At 35.9% G+C, this 21,737-nt stretch overlaps 1 protein-coding gene across 14 annotated transcripts in view; it reads right to left on the bottom strand.

The window, feature by feature from the left end:
* The window catches only part of SYNE1 (spectrin repeat containing nuclear envelope protein 1), a 296,964-nt gene that overhangs the window by 158,466 nt on the left and 116,761 nt on the right, over positions 1-21,737 (bottom strand). For all 14 annotated transcript variants that reach the window (XM_030498895.1, XM_030498904.1, XM_030498900.1 and 11 more), the window contains 19 exons: positions 20,914-21,101; positions 20,681-20,804; positions 19,528-19,694; positions 18,117-18,270; positions 17,198-17,826; positions 16,323-16,502; positions 15,089-15,239; positions 13,225-13,383; positions 12,288-12,470; positions 11,048-11,149; positions 10,335-10,538; positions 9,162-9,369; positions 8,324-8,436; positions 7,437-7,642; positions 6,215-6,370; positions 4,737-5,028; positions 3,858-4,030; positions 2,480-2,789; positions 368-532 (listed from right to left, as the gene is read on the bottom strand). In XM_030498895.1, the coding sequence (XP_030354755.1) occupies positions 368-532; positions 2,480-2,789; positions 3,858-4,030; positions 4,737-5,028; positions 6,215-6,370; positions 7,437-7,642; positions 8,324-8,436; positions 9,162-9,369; positions 10,335-10,538; positions 11,048-11,149; positions 12,288-12,470; positions 13,225-13,383; positions 15,089-15,239; positions 16,323-16,502; positions 17,198-17,826; positions 18,117-18,270; positions 19,528-19,694; positions 20,681-20,804; positions 20,914-21,101 (3,864 nt within the window). The remainder of the gene's footprint in view (positions 1-367; positions 533-2,479; positions 2,790-3,857; positions 4,031-4,736; positions 5,029-6,214; positions 6,371-7,436; positions 7,643-8,323; positions 8,437-9,161; positions 9,370-10,334; positions 10,539-11,047; positions 11,150-12,287; positions 12,471-13,224; positions 13,384-15,088; positions 15,240-16,322; positions 16,503-17,197; positions 17,827-18,116; positions 18,271-19,527; positions 19,695-20,680; positions 20,805-20,913; positions 21,102-21,737) is intronic.

Genomic DNA, 21,737 nt, shown 5'->3' with positions numbered 1-21,737 from the left:
AACTCAGGTCCGATTGTACTTTTACTCAATCAGTTTAATATAGGAAGGGAGGCAAAACCAAATCATAGCTCAGAAAGCTTGCTTTCAGTTCACTGAAATGTAATCACCATTGCATAGGATCATAGAATTGTTTGGGTTGGAAGGGACCTTGAAGATCATCTAGTTCCACCCCCCTTGCCATGGCCAAGGGCGCATTCCAGTAGACCAGCTTGCTCAAAGCCGCATCCAACCTGGCCCTGAACACTGCCAGGGATGGGGCATTTCATATTTCAAATACACAAAGAGCAAGATCTCACAACTTATTGCCTCTAGCCTAGTCCAGAGCATAGGGCCTGAGCTGCAGACAAAATCATGAAAGGTATCTTACATTGATTTTAGCCAGCTTTTTCTGTATAGTTGATGTATCTCCAGATGCATCTGACCAGCGGTGCAGCTCTTCCTTTGCAGACTGGAGCCAGTCTGTGAATTCATGCACAGCATCAAGGTATAGCAAATGATCCTTCACGATATCTTCCACTTTCCTCATTTTCTCCTGTCATTCAGATGAAAAAAACCCAAACAAAACAAAACAACAAAAAAACCCAACATTAATAAATTGCTTAAATATTGCCCTGGCTTTAAGCAGGTTTGGTTCAGGCACAGGCATGTTCTGCTGGATCAAAAGATGAAGCAGCATTCTGGAAATGTATGCAAAAATTCACTTTAACACATCCTTCTACACCGTATGTATTGTTTGATAGATATCAAAGCTGCAGCTGTGCCAACTCTTTCCCAATACACCCCTAAGAGGCTTTTGCAGGTCACCCATGAGTCCTCTCAGGGAGCTGTGTGCTGCCAGAAACAACTCTTATTTAGGAGTTTCAAGTCTCTACAAATGCGAAGCACAGTCACAAAGATGTCGCATACAAAGACCACAGAGGAAGACTTCTGCTGTTCAAAAATGCAAAAGGTTCTTATGGTGCAGAGTCCCTTCTAGCCACCATATCAGAAGATCCTCCACCCCGGAGAATGCTTCCCCTGACACAGGCATACAGCAGCTTCCTGGTTCCATCTTAACTTCTTAACTTTTTAATGTAAGCTTGAAGTGGGACCAGTTTACCTTACTATGAAAAAGTGAAATAGCATACTGGTCCAGCTTTGCCTTTGGTCTGACTGAATAGATTTCTTCTGATATTCTTGTGAGCTAACACTCACAAATGTTTATCAAAACTAACCAAAATGAACTGAGCTAATCAAATAGGTTTTTACTCCTGTATGAATACTCTAGATCTAAGCATCCTTAAACCAGTTTCAAACGAAAACACTTATGAATTACTCTCTGGTTATTTTTAACTTTGAATAACTCAACATTTAACTAACGCTTTTAGAAATTAAGTTAGCTGCCATGCTCACTTACGATACTCTTTTCACATAAGTTTAAAAGCACTGTATTGAGTTCGTCAGTAATCTTTATATTGCTCCAGGTTTGACTCTGCTGTAGAAAGTGGAGTTATACAAGGATGAAACAGTGCTGATTCTCTAGAAATCAGATTCATAGCTTACTATTTCCAGTAAAAAAAAAAAAAAGAGAGAGCAAAAGTTCATCATGAAAAGAAAAGGGTGTTTGAATAGATGGTAATTACAGAATTCATATGCCCTAGATTTAACATTTTTCCCAACAGGTAATTTTTCAGATCTGCCACTAATTTTTACTTTGGTACTTTTTTTTATATATACTACGGATGAACTACCTACAGGCCATCAGCACTATTCCCAATACATGGAAACATGAATCACACTTCCAAGAGATTATAGTACCTACTTCAGTCTCAGGTTAGCCTTTTATCATGGGGTCTTTTCCAGGTGCAAACTCTCCTATTAGCTGAAAAGGTGGAGATTGTACCTCTGAGCTTCCGTCACTGTCATGATCTGGTTAGCAGAAGATCTCAGTGACCTCATGTATCTCTTCCTTAGAAACCAACCAGAGTACGTGCGTAGCATATGCAGTGCTTAGTGGCTTGAAACATCACAAACTATGAGCATATATCTCTCTGACAGTAGGATTTATCTTTCTGACAATATGTTTTCTGCTCTGGGAAGCATTTCCCTTCTATTCTTTCCTTTCGAGGTTAAAAAAAAAAAGAAAAAAAAAACTACTAGGAATGAATGATAAGTAAGTAGATAAAAATAAATCTGGAAAGATGTCAGAAATACTGTTGTATATATGAAACTAGGAATAAAATATATGCCCTTCACTTTTCAAAAATCAGAACCATACAGATTTCAATTCCCAATACCTTTTTTGCATTCCAAAGCAATTCCAATTGTAATAAGCTGTTTCCAACTTTTTGTTAGACTGAACCAGAACAAAAGGCAAGATTATTCAAACACAGTCAATCCTTTAGTTACTAAAAAATTATAAAAATAAAAACTTTAGCTATATATACAGATGTCTAAACATTTTACTTACTTGAAATGGAGATCTTTGCCATTATCTTACCTTGGCTACAGTTGTGATGTCATTAAACTGTGTTTTGAGTTCTTCTTGAGCTGCTTCTCCAAAAGACTCATCCTCTGTTTTTTCATACAGTTCCACAGCCTTTTCGATGAGTTGCTGTAAATCACTAGAGTGATTCTCTATCTCAGAAACAATAGCCTGGAAGTGGTCCAGCTGAGCAAACTTCTCCTTCAGACCAATCTGTGGTTCTAAAGGCTGTTCCACTTTGTGATCCAATTTCTCTAACCACTGCTCCAGCTGGTTTTTCCTTTCCAGATATTCATTCCACTGGCTAATGACAGAATCTAGGCAGCTTACATTAAAAGAAACATATACAGTACAGATAAGAACTTCTGATTAGTCTGGAGAAAAAAAAAAAAGACCCTTCTTATAGCTTAATGTTACACTGTCTCTAGCCATGTATAATATGTTTAGAATATGCTTTTTCCTCCATCTTGCTTTAGTTTTCTCTGTCAATTTACATCCAAATTATTCTATAATTCCTGAGGCTTGGGGGGCTACTCCATACAGCTGTATACAACTGTTTCCCTGTTACAGGTTACATGAGCAATATGTCCATCTCGGACTAATGAAAAGGACATTTCAGTGTCTGTTCAGCAAAGTAAACTACAGAGCATTGCTGTAGTTCTTTATGATTGGAGTAATAAAATTTACAGCAGCCTATCAAGTTATTGACAACTAAGAGATATTCTGGTGAGTTCTGGAAGGACAAATCAATTGTATATAGTCCCATTTACAATTTATAAAAAATATTCTCTTCTCCTAGCAGATTACCATATTTCTTGTATATTTGCATTGAGGAATGTAATTATCATTCCACTGCACTTAATGATAGACATGAGTTTGTGAGGATTTTATTCAAAACATAATGGTCTAACCTAATCTAAAGAGAAGATGAAATCAGCTTAATATGCAAGAAAGATTACTTGGAGTAGATATTAGGATTTTTATTTTTTATTTTTAATTAAAAAACTATAATGAAAGACAGAATTGAGAAACCTTCCTAGAGTTTTGTAAGGAAGAGGTAGATAAATATCTGTCACATGTTCTTGGTCCTGCCCAAGTACATGTTCAATAAGCCAGAAAGGCCTTTCTAGGTTTTTCTCTGCATGAATTTCTACGATTTCTATTTTAAAATTACCACCAAGTACCATCCATATGAAATTTGATTCATTTGATAGGATCAACTCATCTTTTTTATAGAAGTATGTATTTTTTCAGGCAATTTTGATTCTCTCTGAGAATGCAACTTTCCCCTCACATACTAGTAATGAATGAATGGACTCCTATGTGCCGTAAGGTACCACTCTTTGTATGCAAAGATGGTACGGTTTGATCTGTGTTTTCCAGGGAGTTTTACCTCTGCCAGTTCACTGAGGTGCTGATGATGTCATTCCATACATCCTTCAGCGTCTGTAGCTCAGTTTGTATCACCTTTTGTCCTTCCTCACTGCTGCTTTTAAGAGCTTGTTCTCCTTTGCCAATGGCCATGTTCAGCTTAACTTCACCATCACCTTTGAGTAAGAGGATCTCCTGTGAGGCAAAATAAGTCAAAATATCAAATTTAAGTGAGAAGTGAAAGCTGTTATTCTTGCAAAGGTGGACGCCATCTTCTCTGAGCTTATTTATCCTTGACAGCCATACCCAATATGAATTCCTAGGCACCTTTTCCTTTAAGTGCCCGTCCCTTGCTATGTGCAAGTGATCCAGCAGTTTTTCTCACAGGTATACAGGCTTTTCACTGCATTGGTCATCCTAAGAGATTGCTCACATTGCAGTATCTAACGAGTAGGCTAGGCACTGCACAGAAGGACAGCACCACATAGCTAGAAGAAATCTCAAGAAAGCCCATGGAAGGATCTCCTACACTGATAAACTTCCTATTAGAATGTTTATCTAACCTGTTGTTGAAGACCACCTGTGACAGATATGTTACAGCCTCTCTCTGTCAATTACTCCAAGGCTTCCCCTCCATGAGGAAGCTTTTTTGGATCTGAATACACATTTTCATAGTTCATTGTTCTCTATTAATGCAATACCTGGCATCTGCCTATATTAAACTTCATCCTGTTTTTCATCCTGCACCTCCCAATTTGTCAAGATCACCTTAAATTCTGATCCTCTCCTTCATAACCGTAGTAAGAATAAAATACAAAAGCATTCCTTTTCCACTAATGTGACCCACACCCCCCACACCCAATATTAACCTTGATGATTAATCTCTTGTATCCTTCATTACCTGAATTTGTGTCAGCCGTCTCTCTAGTGTGTCTTTGCTACCAAGAGTGCTCTCTGATGATGCCAGTTTATCTTGAATCTCTTTCAACCATAACCACATACTCTGCAATGCCTCCTCTAGAGTGAGATGCTCTTGAAGTGCAAGCTGACATGTTTGTAGCTTCTTCTTGACAGTTTTGACCATGTTTTGATAATTGGTGAGATGCTGAGAAGCCAGGCGCACTTCCCTCCCTTCACCATGGCCTTCTTCATTTAAAGTCTGTGCCATTTGGGACAGCTTATCAAAAGATTCCCTGAAAGAAAATAAAGAAACTCAAAATCAGTTTCAGAAACCATATGATATTGCTATAGCAACTATCAGAAGTTGTGAATGTTGCTGACACAATCACCTATGAGTTCATAGTTAGCAGAAAAATCAGCTGGGAGAGACTGAAAGGAAATATAAGCAGTGTACGATGATTAATATCTCTACTTATGTACAGTGCCATTTCTTGCAGATTTTGGCACTCAAAATGGTCACACTGAAATCTTTGTGTTGCACATTTAAATTAAAAGCTAACCTAATTTTCTTTTCAGCTGTCAGACTTTCCAATTCTATATGAACTGCTACCTTTTTGTACCTGCCAAAGCTTCTGAGAACTCCATAGTCTTTGTCAGGTAGGAAGGCATAATGGAAAAGTCAGGCCATTTGTCCAGGATTAGACACTGACTCTAGGGTTTAGTACAAGGATCGGTAAAAAGGATTAAAATTCTGGGTTTATACAGACTCAATTAATTTCCATGTACTGGATCAGTCTTCCTGATACCCTGTGATTACAGGGAATTTCCATCAGACCAAAATGTCTGGCATCAGTCTCCAGGGGATAGGTAGTGACTGGGTGTTTCTTTTTAACATGCTGTGTGGCTTGAACAACTGACTACTATTTATGTTCTGTCTTCAGCAACCTAATAATAAAAAAAAGAATTTGAAAACCACTATGCACTAAAAAAGGCAATTACTTCATCATCTGTTGGCTAAGTCTGAGTTCTGGGAAGATTTCACAGCCAATGTGGATGTTATTTGAGCTTTTTTATGAAGTTAGTTATATGTGAAAGGGGTTTGTGCTAACCTGGTTGAATCTGAGTGTTGCAGGACAGAAAAAAAAAAAAAACTGATATAATGATAAGTGCCATTTTTACTACTGATTTTACAATCAATATTTTTAAGATTTATTTTTTTTAATTATGTTTTTCAGTTTCCATTTATCCATGCATCGAGATAAGCTTTTCTTAATGAGAAATGTATCAACATTGAATTTTGGAGTTGGCTACAAATTCCAGTTTCCTTAAAATTGGAAGTATCTGGATTCAGCCTCTTTTCATGGAGCATGTTGCAACACTTTATCTATCACAAACATGCTGTACCCCAACAGTTTAGATTCACTGTTGCTTTAACAGGGGAAAAAGTGAGAATATTTTAGGAAATGTATTTCATACTACCTTGAATTCAGTAACTCTTCCAGGAACTTTTCAACTTTGTGCACCTCCTTTTTCTTCTCAGGAATAAGCTGTTTGTTCTCTCCTAATGCTTCTGTGCTTATTCTTTCTTCCATGTCACGTATCCACAAGCCAAGTTTCTTGTGCTGATCTTCAAAGCTATGGAACAGATAGATACTCCCTTAAAATTTTTTCTCAGGTGGAGTGAAGTTAGTAGAAGTTGACTAAGTTCTTTCAATATCCACAAGACCAGGAAAATAAAGCTAGGTATCAATTTTGTGCTTCAAGAATAAGAGTTGTACACAAAACATAATTCCACAGTGACTACTAATCTAAAAATATTCAGCCACTCTCTAAAAATGTTCAGCAAAATCATGGGAACTACAGTGAGAACAGAAGCCTCCAAAATTTAAAGTGATAGTGCTTTTATTTATTATTAGGTTCAGTAAAGGCAAACCAAAAGAAATCTTTTTCCAAATCCTTATAATGATTTAGTCTAAGTTTAAAAAATGGGTAAAAGTGGGCTTTTCATCAGTATTGACACTTACAACACCTTAAATGTTGTGCTTTCGATTTCTCCAACAGAACGTAACTGGAATCTCAAGCACTCGGAACTCAGCAAAACAAGTTCTGGCCCTAAGTTTTAAAATGTTTTTCTTACATGAAGGCACACCATCTCATCTTGCTGTTTTACCCATTACTGCTACACTAACTTTGCTTTCAATGAGCAACAGTTTTGAATCTAATTATACCTAAAAATCTTCAAACTCCCACAATTCCAGTCCCAGGTAATAATTTAACAGAGTTTTCTTTTTAGCTCCTTAGGAAATACGTCTATGTGGAATGGGACAGAACAGACACAAGCCGTGTAAAAAGCATACTATGTTCAAAACCCAGGTTAGAACTTGAAAATTCATCACACCTTTTCCTTCCAGGCAGCTGCATTTAAATTACTGAGAATCCAACTGCTGCTTTGGAATTGCATGAGCTATGCAGATCTGCAGAGATGATCCTGACCTGCCATTATTTAATCAAATTAACACCCTCGGAGCAAGATCTCCAAGGGTTGCCATGTTTTTATCAGAGAACTTTATTGTCTCTTAAATATTTGCAAAGGAAAAAGCAAACAAGACCAGGGTAACTGGAAATAATTTCAAATTGTTCCCTGTATTTCTGTAGCCAGACAATTTCCTGCAGTCCACCTGTGACTGCTGATATTACTCACCTTTCCAGGTGTGAAGCACAAGCTTCCAGGGACTTCTTATCATTCAGACACTGGTTGAGGAATTCCTGGAAGTTCTGGTTAGACTTTGCTATTTGCTCCTGAATATGGCTCACAACTGGTTTGGGTAAGCAAGCAGACAAACTTTCTCCTTCCTTGCAGGCAGCATCTAACTTGTTCTGTCCCTCACTAACAGAATCCAGCACACTCTGTATAATAAAAGAATATAATTTAAACGTGCACAACTAGATTTAATAACTAAAGATAAGTAATATTTCTATTAGAAGTGGTCAGTTTTCCCCAAGAAGATGAGACATGTCTAGCTATGGAAAAAATTCTAAGCAGATAGTTCAACTAAAAAATTAACTGGTGCTACAATTCACAAAGCTCAATTTTCCTATCTGGTCCCAAGGTAGTCCTGTCTTTGTCTGGATAGTTTACTCATGTCCTGAAGATGTTACACATTTCAAGAATTAGGATTGTTTGCAGTAGGTGTTTGCTATTTACATTCTGACGTCTCAAAAACCTGCATAGATAAGCTTTGACATGACAGCAATAATCTGTAAGACTGAATAAGCAATAGTATAAGAAAAAATAGGAAAAGAAGAGAAAGAAGGCAAAAAAAAGGGAAAAAAAGATTGAAAAAGAGAAACAGGAATAGTTTAGTTACACTGAAATCTTCCAGAAATCAAATTCTGATCTCTCAGAACATTGAACACAGTTTCCACTGTATTCCCTCTACAGTACATATTGCTGTCTCAAACCATTCTTACATTATTGTTTTGGAAACAAAACCAATAAATGTTATATTATCTACCAATTATTTTAAGATATAATTGAACAAACACAGTTAAATTGCTAATTAATATTTTTTAATTTGTTCACTATACCTGCAAGTCATGTAGCTTTGCCTCTATGGCTTTGCTGTCTCCAGACCTATCAGATGATTCTTTTACTGCAGCCTTCACACCAGAAAACCATTCCTGGAATTCTTGCATTGAATCTTATTTAATAAAAAAGTATAAAGAACAGAATATTTTTTTAAGAAGCAGCATTATCCACAATATTATACTGCTGTCTTCTACAGTTCTTTTATTCTTCAGGAACAGCGTGTGAAAGTTAAAAGGATGAGCCTCATTGCCTTTAATGACCTTGGGGAGCGGGATTCGTTTCACAAAAAGTTAGATGTTTCCACTGTAAACATCCAAATTTGAACAGTCACACTAGCTTCCCTTTATAGTCAATGTGAAAATACAGGCATTTTCAGTCTATTACATATGCCCCAATTTAATGTATAGATAGCATCTGGATTAATATCTTAATATAGAAGATTCAAAATTGCCTACTTCTCTCCACAGACTATCCAGGGATCCCAAGAAATACTCCAACTGGGGACATTTAAACTATAAGCATCTCCATTTGGTTACATAAATCTCTTTATGTCAAATACACAGTGTATCTGTGCAATAGAGGTACATACTAAGAGTGAAGAGAGGTGGAACTGAGCTTACTTTTCATGCATATTACATGGTTAAAGTTGAATTCTGGTTTTGTAAAATGCTTTGTTTCATAGCAGTTACCAAATAAATATTTGGTAACAGGACTTTTGACAGGCTCCATACAAAAATAAAGTTGCAATTGCAGTGACATCACTGGAAACTCTGGCAGATTCCAGAATGATTCATGGCTGTAGGCTAACGGTTCATATTAACAAGACTGAAGACTCACCGAGGAAATGTTTTTCCAAGGACTCTTGCATGCTGGCCTGTGTTCTGCAACAGAGCAGATTCACGGCTTCATACTTCTTTATTAATGAAGTGACAGTGCCACCAAGAGTTTCCAGCTCTACAGAATGGTATTTGCGACACAGACTGTTGAGGTTCTCACGGGTCGAGTCAATGTGGCTCTGCTGAAGCTGAAGGTTTTTTTGTGTTTCCTGAAAATAAAGTTAAAACACAAATATGATGTTTGTAAAGAAAGAGAAGAGCCCCCTCTTTTCCTCAAGCATTCCTACTCTTCCCATATGGTCTTTCCTCCTATGGTCTATTGCAAGTCCTAGACACAAAGAAGGGAAGAACTACTGGTGCACATTTCCTAAATTTTTCAAGTGAGATGAATTCTTGAAACTGAAGAGCTGTCACAGAAATGACAGAAGTCCTGTTTCTCATGGTTTACTACTCTATTAATAAACAAATTTCAAGGCATATTGAAGAGCAATAGTTATTTTAAGCTAAGTCTGAATGTACATGTGAGATGCAGTAGGACACTGGCATTTGGTGGGATTTCTGAGTGAAAGGGAGTTTTCATCTGACTGGAGAGGAACATTTGTTTGAAAACTAAATTGGCCAGTAGCTGGTCATTAACATGTGCTCACACTGAAAAAATATCCATGTATTTTGTCATGTTATGATGAGCATAATTGTATGCAATCAAGAGAGCTCTAGGATGTAGACAAGAGAAGTGCTAAGGACTAAGGAAGACTTCTGAGGCAGAAGTTTGTGTTAAAATTGAGGTCAGTCTGAGGTCTTCTAGTATGAGAAGTTACACATTTAGAACCTGTATTGCAAAGGAGTAACTGGACTTGTAAACGTGCTGAAGTAATGACTGAAGAGTTCAATGTAATAAAACCAGTTCTTGTCACAACAAAGACTATAATATTCATTATAATGTTTGAAAAGTTCTGTATCAAATCAGAAAAAAATCAGATTAACAAATAGATCAGAACTTTAGTTCATTGGTAGAACTTATTCAAGAGTATCACTGCACTATTGGCTAAGATTTTAGCAGCTGTGCAGGATATATATTATTAAATGAAAATTATGTATAATGTTTAGCAAAACACTGCTAAAAACCAAAGATCACTGCATAAGAAAAAGCATATTCATTTTCTTCAGCACCTACCTTCACTTTATTTAGAGCTTCAGGATCCAGGTTACGTGCACAGCATAACAGTATCTCTTCCACTTCTGTTAACCAGTCTGTCATCTGATCAATAAACTTCTGTAACTGCATCTTCTGAGTACTAAAATCTTTCAGAGTCTCTTTTGCTGTCTCTGACATTTCTTTGGCATGTTCCAACTTCTGCCTCAAATCTGATTCCATAAACTAAAAGCAAAATGTTAGGTATTAAAGCATTTAAATAAAGCATTTATTATGGTGAATGTTTATTGAAAAAATAGAAGATAGATAGGAAAGTGACACACAACAATCATTTTGCTCTCTTTACATCTATACTTAAAGATACTTACATAAATAAAACATCAACCATTCAGGATTAAGTTTTAGATATGTCGTAACCCAAAGAAAGGATACTAACTCATAAAAATCCAGACTGCAAACTGTTGAAGTTATTATCCACTAATGAAAAATTAAGCAGTTGCCATATAATTTGCCATATATACAGAACATGACCTAAATGCAACTAGCTCCATAAAAAGCATACATTTTTTCAGAAAAAAATGTTAACTAAAGAAATATGAAGAAAGAATAGTTTTGATACATATAAATAATGTATTATCATCTGTCATCTTGAAAGTACAGGAGAGAGAGAAATTTCAGGAGGAATTTCTTAGTTATTTGAGCACAGTCTGTGATTACCAGCATCTTTATTTTACCTGGAGATCTGCAGGAGGCTCTTGACTATGGATCAGTTCTTTGAGATCTGAAATTTTGGAACTAAGCTGCTCCAACTTCAGCTCTTTCTCCTTGATTTCAGACTGTAAAAGAGATGTGGTCAAAGTTGCATGCCAAACTACAAGAAGGTTTTAGACCTTCAGAAGGATGCTCCATCAATTGCAAAAATGAAAGAAAATGTAAAAAGAAGTTTAGCAACACTGTTGTTGTACTAGTTTTCTTCCCTAAAAATCTACCATCTCTTTTCCTTTATTAGACATAGTTCAGAGATTTTTTTTCCCTCCATTAAAATAACCACACACATTTTTAACATTCAAAGTGCACTAACAGCTTTTGTTCCTTAAAACCAGCTGAATAAAAATGGGAATGTAATTGTTTACTTGACTGGAAAAATCTACTGTGGTTGTTAGGTTCCACTTAATAGCATGCAGCACATAATACATGTGCTCTCTGGTTTTTATTACAAGGAAGTGAGCTCTCAGAAAAAAATGAAACACAAAAACAAATTTTAACCTCAAAAGGGAAGTAAAAAATTCTGTTTTATATGCACTGACATATCTGAACCTTGTAGTTATTATGGTCATATAGATCACAGTTATAAAGAAATATTCAATTTATTATTAAAAATAATGCATTATTTTTAATAATTATTTTTAGTAAGTTTTAATAATTTATTTTTAATAAGTTAAAAAAAAACTAATAGCAAAGTGAGAGAGAAAATAATAATTTATATAACTGTAGTTCTTAAGTATTAGGCAAGTAATTGGTGTTTTTATCCTATTACCCAAACTTGCTTTTCTAAAAAATTCAGCTAGATCACTCCAATTAAAAGATTGGACAGCAGATTTCAGAAATTACTGATTTTTTGCTTAACTTCAGCTGAAGTTGTCTAAAATTTTCATCAGTTTCTCCTGGAACAATTCAGTCCAATGCCATGTTTTTTGAAATTTTTGTGCTTGTAAGAACACAGTATCACGTACTGCTAGAGCCAAAATAACTGTGGAGCTTAGATTTAGTAAGAAATGTGCTGTTCTTGTTCCTGTCAGAAGCAAATGGTTTCAAAAAGAGGACTGGAATGCTGTCAGTTACTCACTGGGTTAGTGGTAACACTGCTTGAACAGGGGATATGGTGGTCTACAACAACACAGCCTTATCTATGTGCCTGATACCACTTGAGATTTTGGTCTAGAACATTTTTATCACTGATTTATGGGTAAGCACCTGGAAGTCTTTCAGGAGGACCTCCATTCTCTGACTGTTACTTAGGTTGCTGATGCCTTCATTCAGCTGAGAAACGGACTTATTGCACCATACATCCATTTCATCTCCAGTTTTGAGGATGTCATCCCATAGAGACACGCTTACAGTCAGACGGTCAATGTTGTCTTCAATTCTTTCAGACACCTTTCAGGGGAGATGTATCAATACCATTCATAAATTAATTTTAGATTTCTTTATTTTGCAGCCAGTTGTAAGACAAGTGCATAAAAAATTATTAGTACGTCTAGGCAAAATAATTTTCTTAGAATTAGGTCTAAGTTCTGAATTCTAATTTCAATTTAGTTACCCAGATCATAAAATTAACAAAAATTGTATGTGAATGTTTCTAAAAATTTGTGTATTTTTTACTGGGAAAGAGTTTTATGTTCAAATAAACTTCATCTTTAAAAACAGCTAGATTTATCTTTCTTATGTAATGTAGGAATTTGCTAATAAATATGAAAATATAAAATATTAGTTTTTGTATTACGTTTCTCTGCTATAATGTCTTTCTCAACATACATCTTTTACAGTGTAGCTTAATACAGTTTACTGCCTAATTTTAGTTCAATTTACTTTAGTAAAGTAATACTTTGTAAATACTTTAGTAAAGTAAAGTAATATTTGGTGAGAATCCAATCCAAATTTATACACAGAAGGGTGCACTGAGCAAGTTTATACTAGCAATATTCATACATTATTATAAGACTTTGTTTTAAATCTGTCAAATTGATGTCACAACTTGGATGTACAATGGATGCCAAATCCTTATGATTAACCTTTTGAGATAAATACTTCAAAGTAAACAACTGTACTCTAAGATCCTAAGAAAATACTAATACTGTAACCTTAGCCCAACTTAAAAACTGTATTCATTGTATAAATACCAGACTCTTACATCTAGCCATTTGTCCACCATACAGTTCATGTCTGTTTTTACCGCAGTGGAGTCGCAGCTATGTACTCTTTTCAATTCTGCTAACAAATGTTTTCCTTTATTGGTGAAAGTATCCAGCTCTTTTTGTTTATCACTCAGATCATTCTTGGCAGCTTCATGCTGTGAACATAAATATTTGCTTGTTTAATTAAGCCTTGAAGAAAGAAAGAAAAATCCAGTTCTCCAGGCACCCATCCCCAGCCCTGTTGTATATGTTATGCATTTGATAATTCTCATTCAGCATACCATCTCATATTTCACTATGCCACAAAAAGCAGAGCAACTGACATGGTTTTCTCATGAGCATAATCAAACAGTATGATTTTTATAAATAAATAAAGCAAACAAGTGGGAATAATAAATTCTGAATTTTTGCCACTTGGTAACCAGTTATCTTCAGGACATAGGACATTTTTTAAAAAAGTATTATTATTATTATTTCTATTCTTCAGACTCTACATGTCTTAAATTGAATAATAAGAACCCATCATTGACTAACTAGTATCTAAAAGCAGTTCTGGAATTATAGCAGGGTAAACAGAGGGTGTTGCAAACAAAATTTAAAATTGTAAAACCTGTCATAGAATCATAGAATAGTAAGGGTTGGAAAGGACCTTAAGATCATCTAGTTCCAACCCCCACTCCTAGATAGTCTGGAAAACGATTTTTTTTTTTTTTTTTTTTTTCAAAACAAAAATCTTTCTGGACAGATATGTTCAGAAAGAAATTAGGCAGTATCTTCAGAGCTACAAAGCCTGCAATCCTAGGTGCAGAGAAATCTTTAAAACACTGTCACTGAAGATGCAACAACACACTGAGAAAAGATCACAGTAAGCACCTCATAATTTTTTCTTTAAGAAGTATTAGTGATCAGCATTAGAGGTAAACTACTAATCTGGATGCAGTAAGGTCATGTGGCCATGCCTGCTTTGTTATGGTAGAAGTTGTGCAAATTATTTATTATGCTCCAACTCCTTCGGGCCTAGATGTGGCCAGTATCGTAGCAGAGAATTCTCCACTCTCCAAGGCTCACATTAAGGAAAGGAATCATATGGAAGTTACATGCATTTCTTTGTTAGACTGTTGAGCTCTGATCTGGCTTTCAGTTCTAGTTAAAATGTCTGTTAAAAAAATACCATAAATAAACACAGTTTAGAATGAGGTTTATACAGATCTCTCTGAAGAACTTTTAATGAAGAGTTTAGTAGGCTTCCAAATAAAATTACCCTCCGAATGAAAAGAAAGAATATAACTCAGAACTGATTTTCCTGACAGGCTGATGGATAGCAGAAGTTAGAATTTTAGAAATACCAGTGAAATTAATGAAGTGCAAGGATCCAAATTCCTTATCTCAATGGCTCAATGGCCAGTATCAACATTGTACCCCATGGAATAAGTCATCTTGGAGAAAGACACAGACATAACACTTCTTTTGTTGACTTTATTCTATTAAGAAAATTACCCGATATGAAAAAAACATTAAAGTATGTTGACTGGAAATATCCTCTTATACTATGATAGGAATATATTCTCAGTATATTTTATATGAAGAGCAGATAACTTATGCTTTCCACATAAATTAACATTTTGCATTTCTAGGTGTTAAAACTGTAAATAGCAACCATCAAAAAACACATTAATGGATCTCGCCAAATGCTTAAAAAGGACTGTAGTTTTTCCTCATCAGAATCTGTACTGTTTAAACCCTGAATGTCAGTATGACAAGATTTGACAGTAGATTCAAGGAACCTAAAACACAGCTCAAGGGCACCTTTAAATATTAAAAACCCCATCTAAATCCTTTAAATTCCTCAAATGTAATTACCTTTGATAAAGTTCGCTTGATGTCTTCACGGTCCTTCCAAATGGATTTGATCACAGAAGCACTGTCAGCACTGTCTATGACTTTCATTATTGTTGACTTCAAGCTCTGATATTCCTTCATCAGATCAATAAGAATGCAGGACTCTTCCTTTCTGTAATGCAAAAAGGCTGTGTTAGAATCATTTACTGTCATGTTTCTGAAGGAAAGAGAATATAATGTAGAGATTCAGCATGGGAAAATGAGGATTCAGTGCTAAACATGTTTTAGGCAGCTAAGAAAATATTAATATTTAGGTTTTACAAATCACTGTGGGTCCATACATTACAAAACACTTCATTAAAGAGCCAGTACATAGATAGCCATCACATATATATCAGATATCAAAGCAACAGACTTGAGCAAAAGAGAGACTGATACTGGAGTTCAAGCTTCTCACTTCCTAAGTTTAGCATCTTACTGACTGGAAACCATACTGTAATGATGCTGGCACCTGCAGCTCATTTTTTTAACTTGTTCCTGTAACATGTAGTATTTTTTTTTTTGTTTGTTTGTTTGTTTTTGTAAATAGAAGCCCAAGCAAAAACTTAGGCAAAATTTATATACATTGAGGATGATGTAGTGCTGAATGAATCCAGCACTCAATTTTACCATGCAAATTTAAAAAAGAACATTTGAAATTTTCTTTAAAGATGACGAAGAGGGAGCTAAGACAAAGAAAAGGGTAAGATAAAACTTTCTTTAGTTTCTTTAGTTCTTTATCAACTTTGATTGATATACAAAACTGTCATATCACTGATTATACATTGATGATTGTTATAAGCATGGTCCCTTGGGCAGACAGACAGACTTAAATCTAAGAATGATTTAGGACCACTGAATATAGGGTTGTCAGAAACACGTATTCAACAGAGAAGGAAAATACATGCTAGAAGGAGAGTATGTATCTCAATGGATACATACTTTATCTTTTAGGAGAGTAAATAATAACATGCAACTAAAAGCCCAGTTTATCTCTAAGCACTGTCCTGAGGACCTATCTGTGGCTTTATTAATAGTATAATCACAAATATCCTGGTTTATACTGTGTTTTATCTTCTACTCAGTATTTAACATAGAAGCTCTGGGTTTTATTGGCATTAATATGACAAGAACATATTAAATGCAAATAACTGGGTCTCTTTCCCCCACTAAAAGAACTCTCTGATTTGTCACCTTAAGTCTAAGATCTACTTACTTTTCATGTATAACTTTCTTGGTATCCTCCCACAGAGATTCTAAGCGATTTATCTCTTTGTCAATCTCAGAAGCAAGTGTAATATCTTTTTGGGCTATTTGTTTTGCTTTGTCCATGAGCCACTGGAGTTCGTGCTGGTGAGAATTCAATTCTTCATCTAACTGGTTAAAGATCCTTAATCTGCAAGTTAAAAGGCAGGTTTAAAATTTACTTAGCTCCACTTTTTTGAAAGAGAAAGGGGGACAAAATAAGAATGAAATAGTTGCTGTTAGAGTTACTATGTACCAAGCTCCCTTTTTCTCATATTTCCTACAATATCTTCAGAAAACAAAGTGTTATCTGGATTTTTTTCTGCTACAACTGGACTCAGAATGTAATTTTTCGCTACGTATACAGCTCTACAATTATATAGATATACATATACCTTCACCTCACACAGTGACTTGGAAATACACTCCAATATTTAGATAAATACTTTATTATAGTGTTTTCTATTCCTTCAGCACATGTACAGTCTATAATACTGTAAAAGTATAAGAAATTATATTATATGGGGTTTCTAATAGCTATTTGGAGCTATTAGAAATGTCCAAATGTTTCATTTGGACAAAATAAATTTATGAGACAGAGATTTTCTCAACTGTTCTTTCAAAATAAAAGATTAGCGGCACTGGCTAAGTGTTCTGCTCATGTTCTCCCTCCATCCAAACAGCTCACTTACTTACAAAATTTTATGAAATAGATGTAGGAACTCATGAATTCCTAGCAATTTTCCCAGGCAGAAAACTCACACATGCCTCCAATGCATCATAAAAAATCTAGAGACTGCAAGCAAATGAAGAAGCACCAATCTCAAGCATGAATACTGTTTTTACCTTTGCTGGAGGGCTTGTAGTGTTGCCTCCTTCAGGCCCTCCTTGTCAGCCTTTTCCTCAATGTCATCAACACTCTTCAGGAGCTGTTCTTTATGTTCCATGAAAGATCTTCGCAAAGCTCCAAGAGCTTCTGCCTCACTCTGTTTGGTTCCCAGCAGGTTTTGAACTGCCTCTAGTTCCAAGCACAGATTATCCACCATAGCCCTGCAGGAAGTCCTCTGCTCAGAAATGCTGTGTTTTAGATGATACTGGGCCTTAGTAAGGGAGCCATCCAAACTGATGGCAACAGACTCCAGCTTGTTAAGATTTTGAATTACATCATTGAGTTCCTTCTCCAGTAATTCAGATTTAGCTTTATCCATATTTCCTGTTTTCTCCACTGTCTGCCTCAGCTGGTGGAGCACTCTTGATGCAGCACTATGGAGTTCCAGGAATACCTGCAGCTGATCCAGAGCCTCTTGTCTTTGGCTAGTTATTTGACTTGCTTCCTGAAAGATCTGAAAGCAATCTTCAGTCTTTCCCTGCAATGTCTGCTGGTCCTCTGGGCAGCTGAAAGAACACAATTTATCTACATGTTCCTTCAGACTCTGTAACTGCTGTTTCTTACTTTCGACTTCCATTGAGTGGTTCTATAGGAAAATAGAAAAATAGGGCTGGGTTTCTTCTTCCAATCAAAAGCTCAGAAAACATTTTTATACTAAACTTACAAGCTTAGAACAAGTACTACTGAGGATTTTTCAGTAAGAGTAGTTCAGTTTTAACAATTTTGCTTTAAACTGGTCAAATAACAGAAATATGTGACTGTAACACCATGTCTGTTTTCAAACAAATAAATGACTTCATGTTAGTTTTAGATGAATATTTAACTGAACACACTGTACAATTTCTCTGTCTTTAATATTTACATCCAAAAGTTTACCTTATTGTGAGATGCAGCTAGTTGTTGATCAGCTGTGCTTATCTCTGAAGTGGCTTGTAGTTCAGCAAGAAACTGCTTAATCCAGTCTGAAAACCTGAGCAGGAGCTCATCAAACTGCCCATGCTCAGCAACAAGAGATTGAAGGAAGTTGATCCTATAAGGTATCAGATGTAAATATGAAAGCACTTGATGTAAATTAATCACTTCCCATAATCAGAATCACAGCAGACTGGACACCATTAAGATCAATGCCAGGTGGAAGGAATGAAGTAAATGTTCATTTATGCTACAAATGTGATGACTGCCCTGTTGATTTCTTAACTGGGGAATAACACAACACTTAAAAGCACTAGTTTGGCTCTTTCCTGTTTCCACTATTTTATTCCTATCAACTGTTAGAAGTGCCCCAAACAATCAAGGTATGTTCTTCAGCTTTTCTTCATGGGGGGGTGGATAGTCCCAGGAAAAAGAATGATATTGACAGACGCTAAACTTCAGTCTTCAGACATAGCAATTCTGTTTGCCCTATCATCTGCAACACTGCATGTAACATGAGAACCTCATTAATTTAGGCAGGGGGTGAGTAACTGCATGTTCAACTTTCATTGAAGTAAGTGAGGGTCAAGTCTGCTCAGAGAAACACAGTTCAAAGAAGGAGTGTGTCCAGAGGAGTACTTGGCACCTAATAGAATTAAGCTTCTAAACCTTGACCTTAGAAAAAGCCTTGTCGTTTACCTTCCCACTTCCCTTAGAAGTTTCTCTACATGATTTTCAACATGAAATGCTATGTAGAAGATCATTATATTGTAAAACTATCATATTGATAAAGCACCTCAAAGATTATGCCATTGACCGGGGTCTATTATTTAAGCTCCTTTACAAACAGTAAAATATGTATGTTCATCACCAAAGCATTTGAATCTAAATATATGATAACATACAGTTTCAAAAAGGCAGGCAGCCTTCCTGAGCTTAACATGAGCCAGCAGTCTAACAACTGAGTATTTATGGCAAATGAAAACTTCAAAGTGGGTTTAAAAAGATAATATTGTGGCTTTGCACAAGATAAAGCATGTAACTGGAAAAAAGAAAAAAAAGAAAAAAAGAAGATACTGCAGATTTTGGAAGTAACTTAGGAAATTGTGAGAAAATGCTTCATTCCCTGCTCCACACTCCTTCAAACATAAATCTTCTATCGCAAAAAATAGCAAGCGATTATGTCCAAAAGACAGCATGATAAATCTGTGGGATTTTCCACACCCCATTCCTGGGAGCTCAGGGTTCAATATGAATCTTAAACCTTTGTTTTCTTAATGGTAATTCTGTAAAAACTATATTTCAGTATTGAAAATCCTCATCTGAATATTGGTTATTCTTCTTTAACATGTAAAAAACATACTGAAGCACAAACCTTTTATCAACAGTTTGTGGTAAAGCTTTCCACCTCTTATCCAGATCTTCAAATTTTTCTTTTATTGTTTTCACACAATGTCTGGAAGCTGTTGGGAATAGCGATTCATTTAACTGCAATAGGTTTGCATAGACTGAAGCATGAGACTCAATATCTGCCTGCAAATCCTGGGAAAACAATGAAATGTACAGCCTTTAGATTAAATATGGCATAATATCATGCAAAATAACAAAAACTACAAAAAATCAGGTAGGGATTTACAGTACACCACTTTGGGACAAGTGAATTAGTGCCATCAAATCCTTGGAGGAATTGAGGTTTATTAGAACAAGCAGATATTAGGACCGAACACCCCTCAAACAGCTAAATCTGTAACTGTAATTCAGTAAGGATTCATCAAAGACGCTTTTTTTCCTCCTTTAGGATCAAGTGCAACCTTTCCACACAGTTCTACTATCTGATGAAAATGGTTAAAATAAAGACAAAATTTTGCAACATATTTTGTGTGCAGTAATAGAATTGTAAGGAAATGCCACAAATTGGCCCAATCAACCAAGAAAACAAAAACCCAAAGTAATTTTCCTTCTCTTCAGTAGTATTTAAAACTGAAATTATGGACTCACTGGCTTCATGAAGGGTGCAAAACATGTAAAATTTGGCTAAAACTGCTTTATATTAATCTAAAAACAAATGGCAAAAATTCCAAGGGAAGGCATACTTTAGAATAGGATGAAAGTCTTGTGTTTCTTAAAAGAATCAGAACTCAGGAGTTTCATTGTGAATTCAAAACCTTTGAGCATTTTGTCATCTGAGCAATTTTCCCCACACACAATAAAAAGAAAGTAACCTTCTCTAACAAAGGAATTTCTCCAAAGAAAGGATCCTCTGGCAAGCAGACTGATGTCCTTCCTTTACAGATAATAGGATATACCAGGGCATTACTTTTCTTGAGCTGGCATATTTTCAAATAACATTTTTCCTGTAATTTTCTTGTCTTTGATAGATAACAACAGTGACAATGTAACACTTCCCTAGGATATTTCCAAAGCCCAGAATCAAGTGACTTAGACTACAGTTGGGCAAGTCTATCCTTTAAAAGACACAGAAACAAAACAGGAAAATGTATGGGGACAATCCTTCAGTTGAAACGTACCTGCAGTGACTGCAGTTCGCTTTCCAGTTTAACTCTGTCAGCAGAAACATACCACTCTGAAGGCCTGGCTGTAGCTTCACACCCCTCCAACCAGGTCAGGAAGGCAGACAGCTCCTTCTCCTGCCTAACAAAATCACAATGTAGAGTTACCAACTCAAGTCACCCATCAGTCTTGCACACTAACCATAAGAAGGTCTCTGTGTCCATCATAACAGACATGAGAGTCTACTCACTTCTGCCACTGAGAGAGAAGAGTCTCTAATAAGGTCTGTTTCTCTTTAGAATTTGCCAGCACCTTTTCGTATTTCTGCTGTAATACCGTAACCTCCCGAGCAGCTTTTTCTTTGTTGGCCACCTTTCGGGCACAGACTGAGACAGAGGCCAGAGTGTTGCTCAGTTTTTCCACAGCATGATAAAGGTCCTAATGAACACGTAAAAGAAACAGAAGTCAGATACATAAACAACAGACCTATGGTAACAATGGTGAAAAAATTCTGTACTTCTACTCAAAGTTTGAAGCAATGCTACATCCACCAGATCATGAAGTTGCTGCATAGCTTACATTTCACTCAGATCTATCCTAGATACACGCCCCAAGCACGTCAATGAAGTAGCTTGTAGTAGGGAAAGAATTTCCTAAGAACAGTATTAAAGATAAGAGTCAGCAATAAAAGGGTCAGATCTTCTGAATGGACACGTGACATGATCATTTAGGACAAAGCTCTAAATTCCCTAACATTTATCTAAGATCTGCTTTAATTTATACATGTACAGTAAGTACAAAAGCTCAGTCCAACATGTGAGGACTGCCAGACATGCAGGCCATGTCATGACATACGAGAGGCAGGGAACAATTATTGTGAAGTTTTGTCAGCATTACCTAAAGGTCTTTCTCACAGAAATGGCACCTGAAGTTGACTAGACTTTACAGTGTTGCCATTTCCAGAGAGATGGGAAACTTGTTCATATGAAAATGATTGAAATGAAGTACTATGAGTTACAAAAAACACAAAATGAAATTTTGATTTTAAATTTAAGACCACTAAAGTTCCCACTC

Source organism: Strigops habroptila, chromosome 10 (genome assembly GCF_004027225.2).
Source record: "Strigops habroptila isolate Jane chromosome 10, bStrHab1.2.pri, whole genome shotgun sequence".
NCBI classification, from domain to species: Eukaryota; Metazoa; Chordata; class Aves; order Psittaciformes; family Psittacidae; genus Strigops; species Strigops habroptila.
The sequence above is the reverse complement of the archived record's forward strand: the minus strand, read 5'-3'. Positions and strand labels throughout refer to the sequence as shown.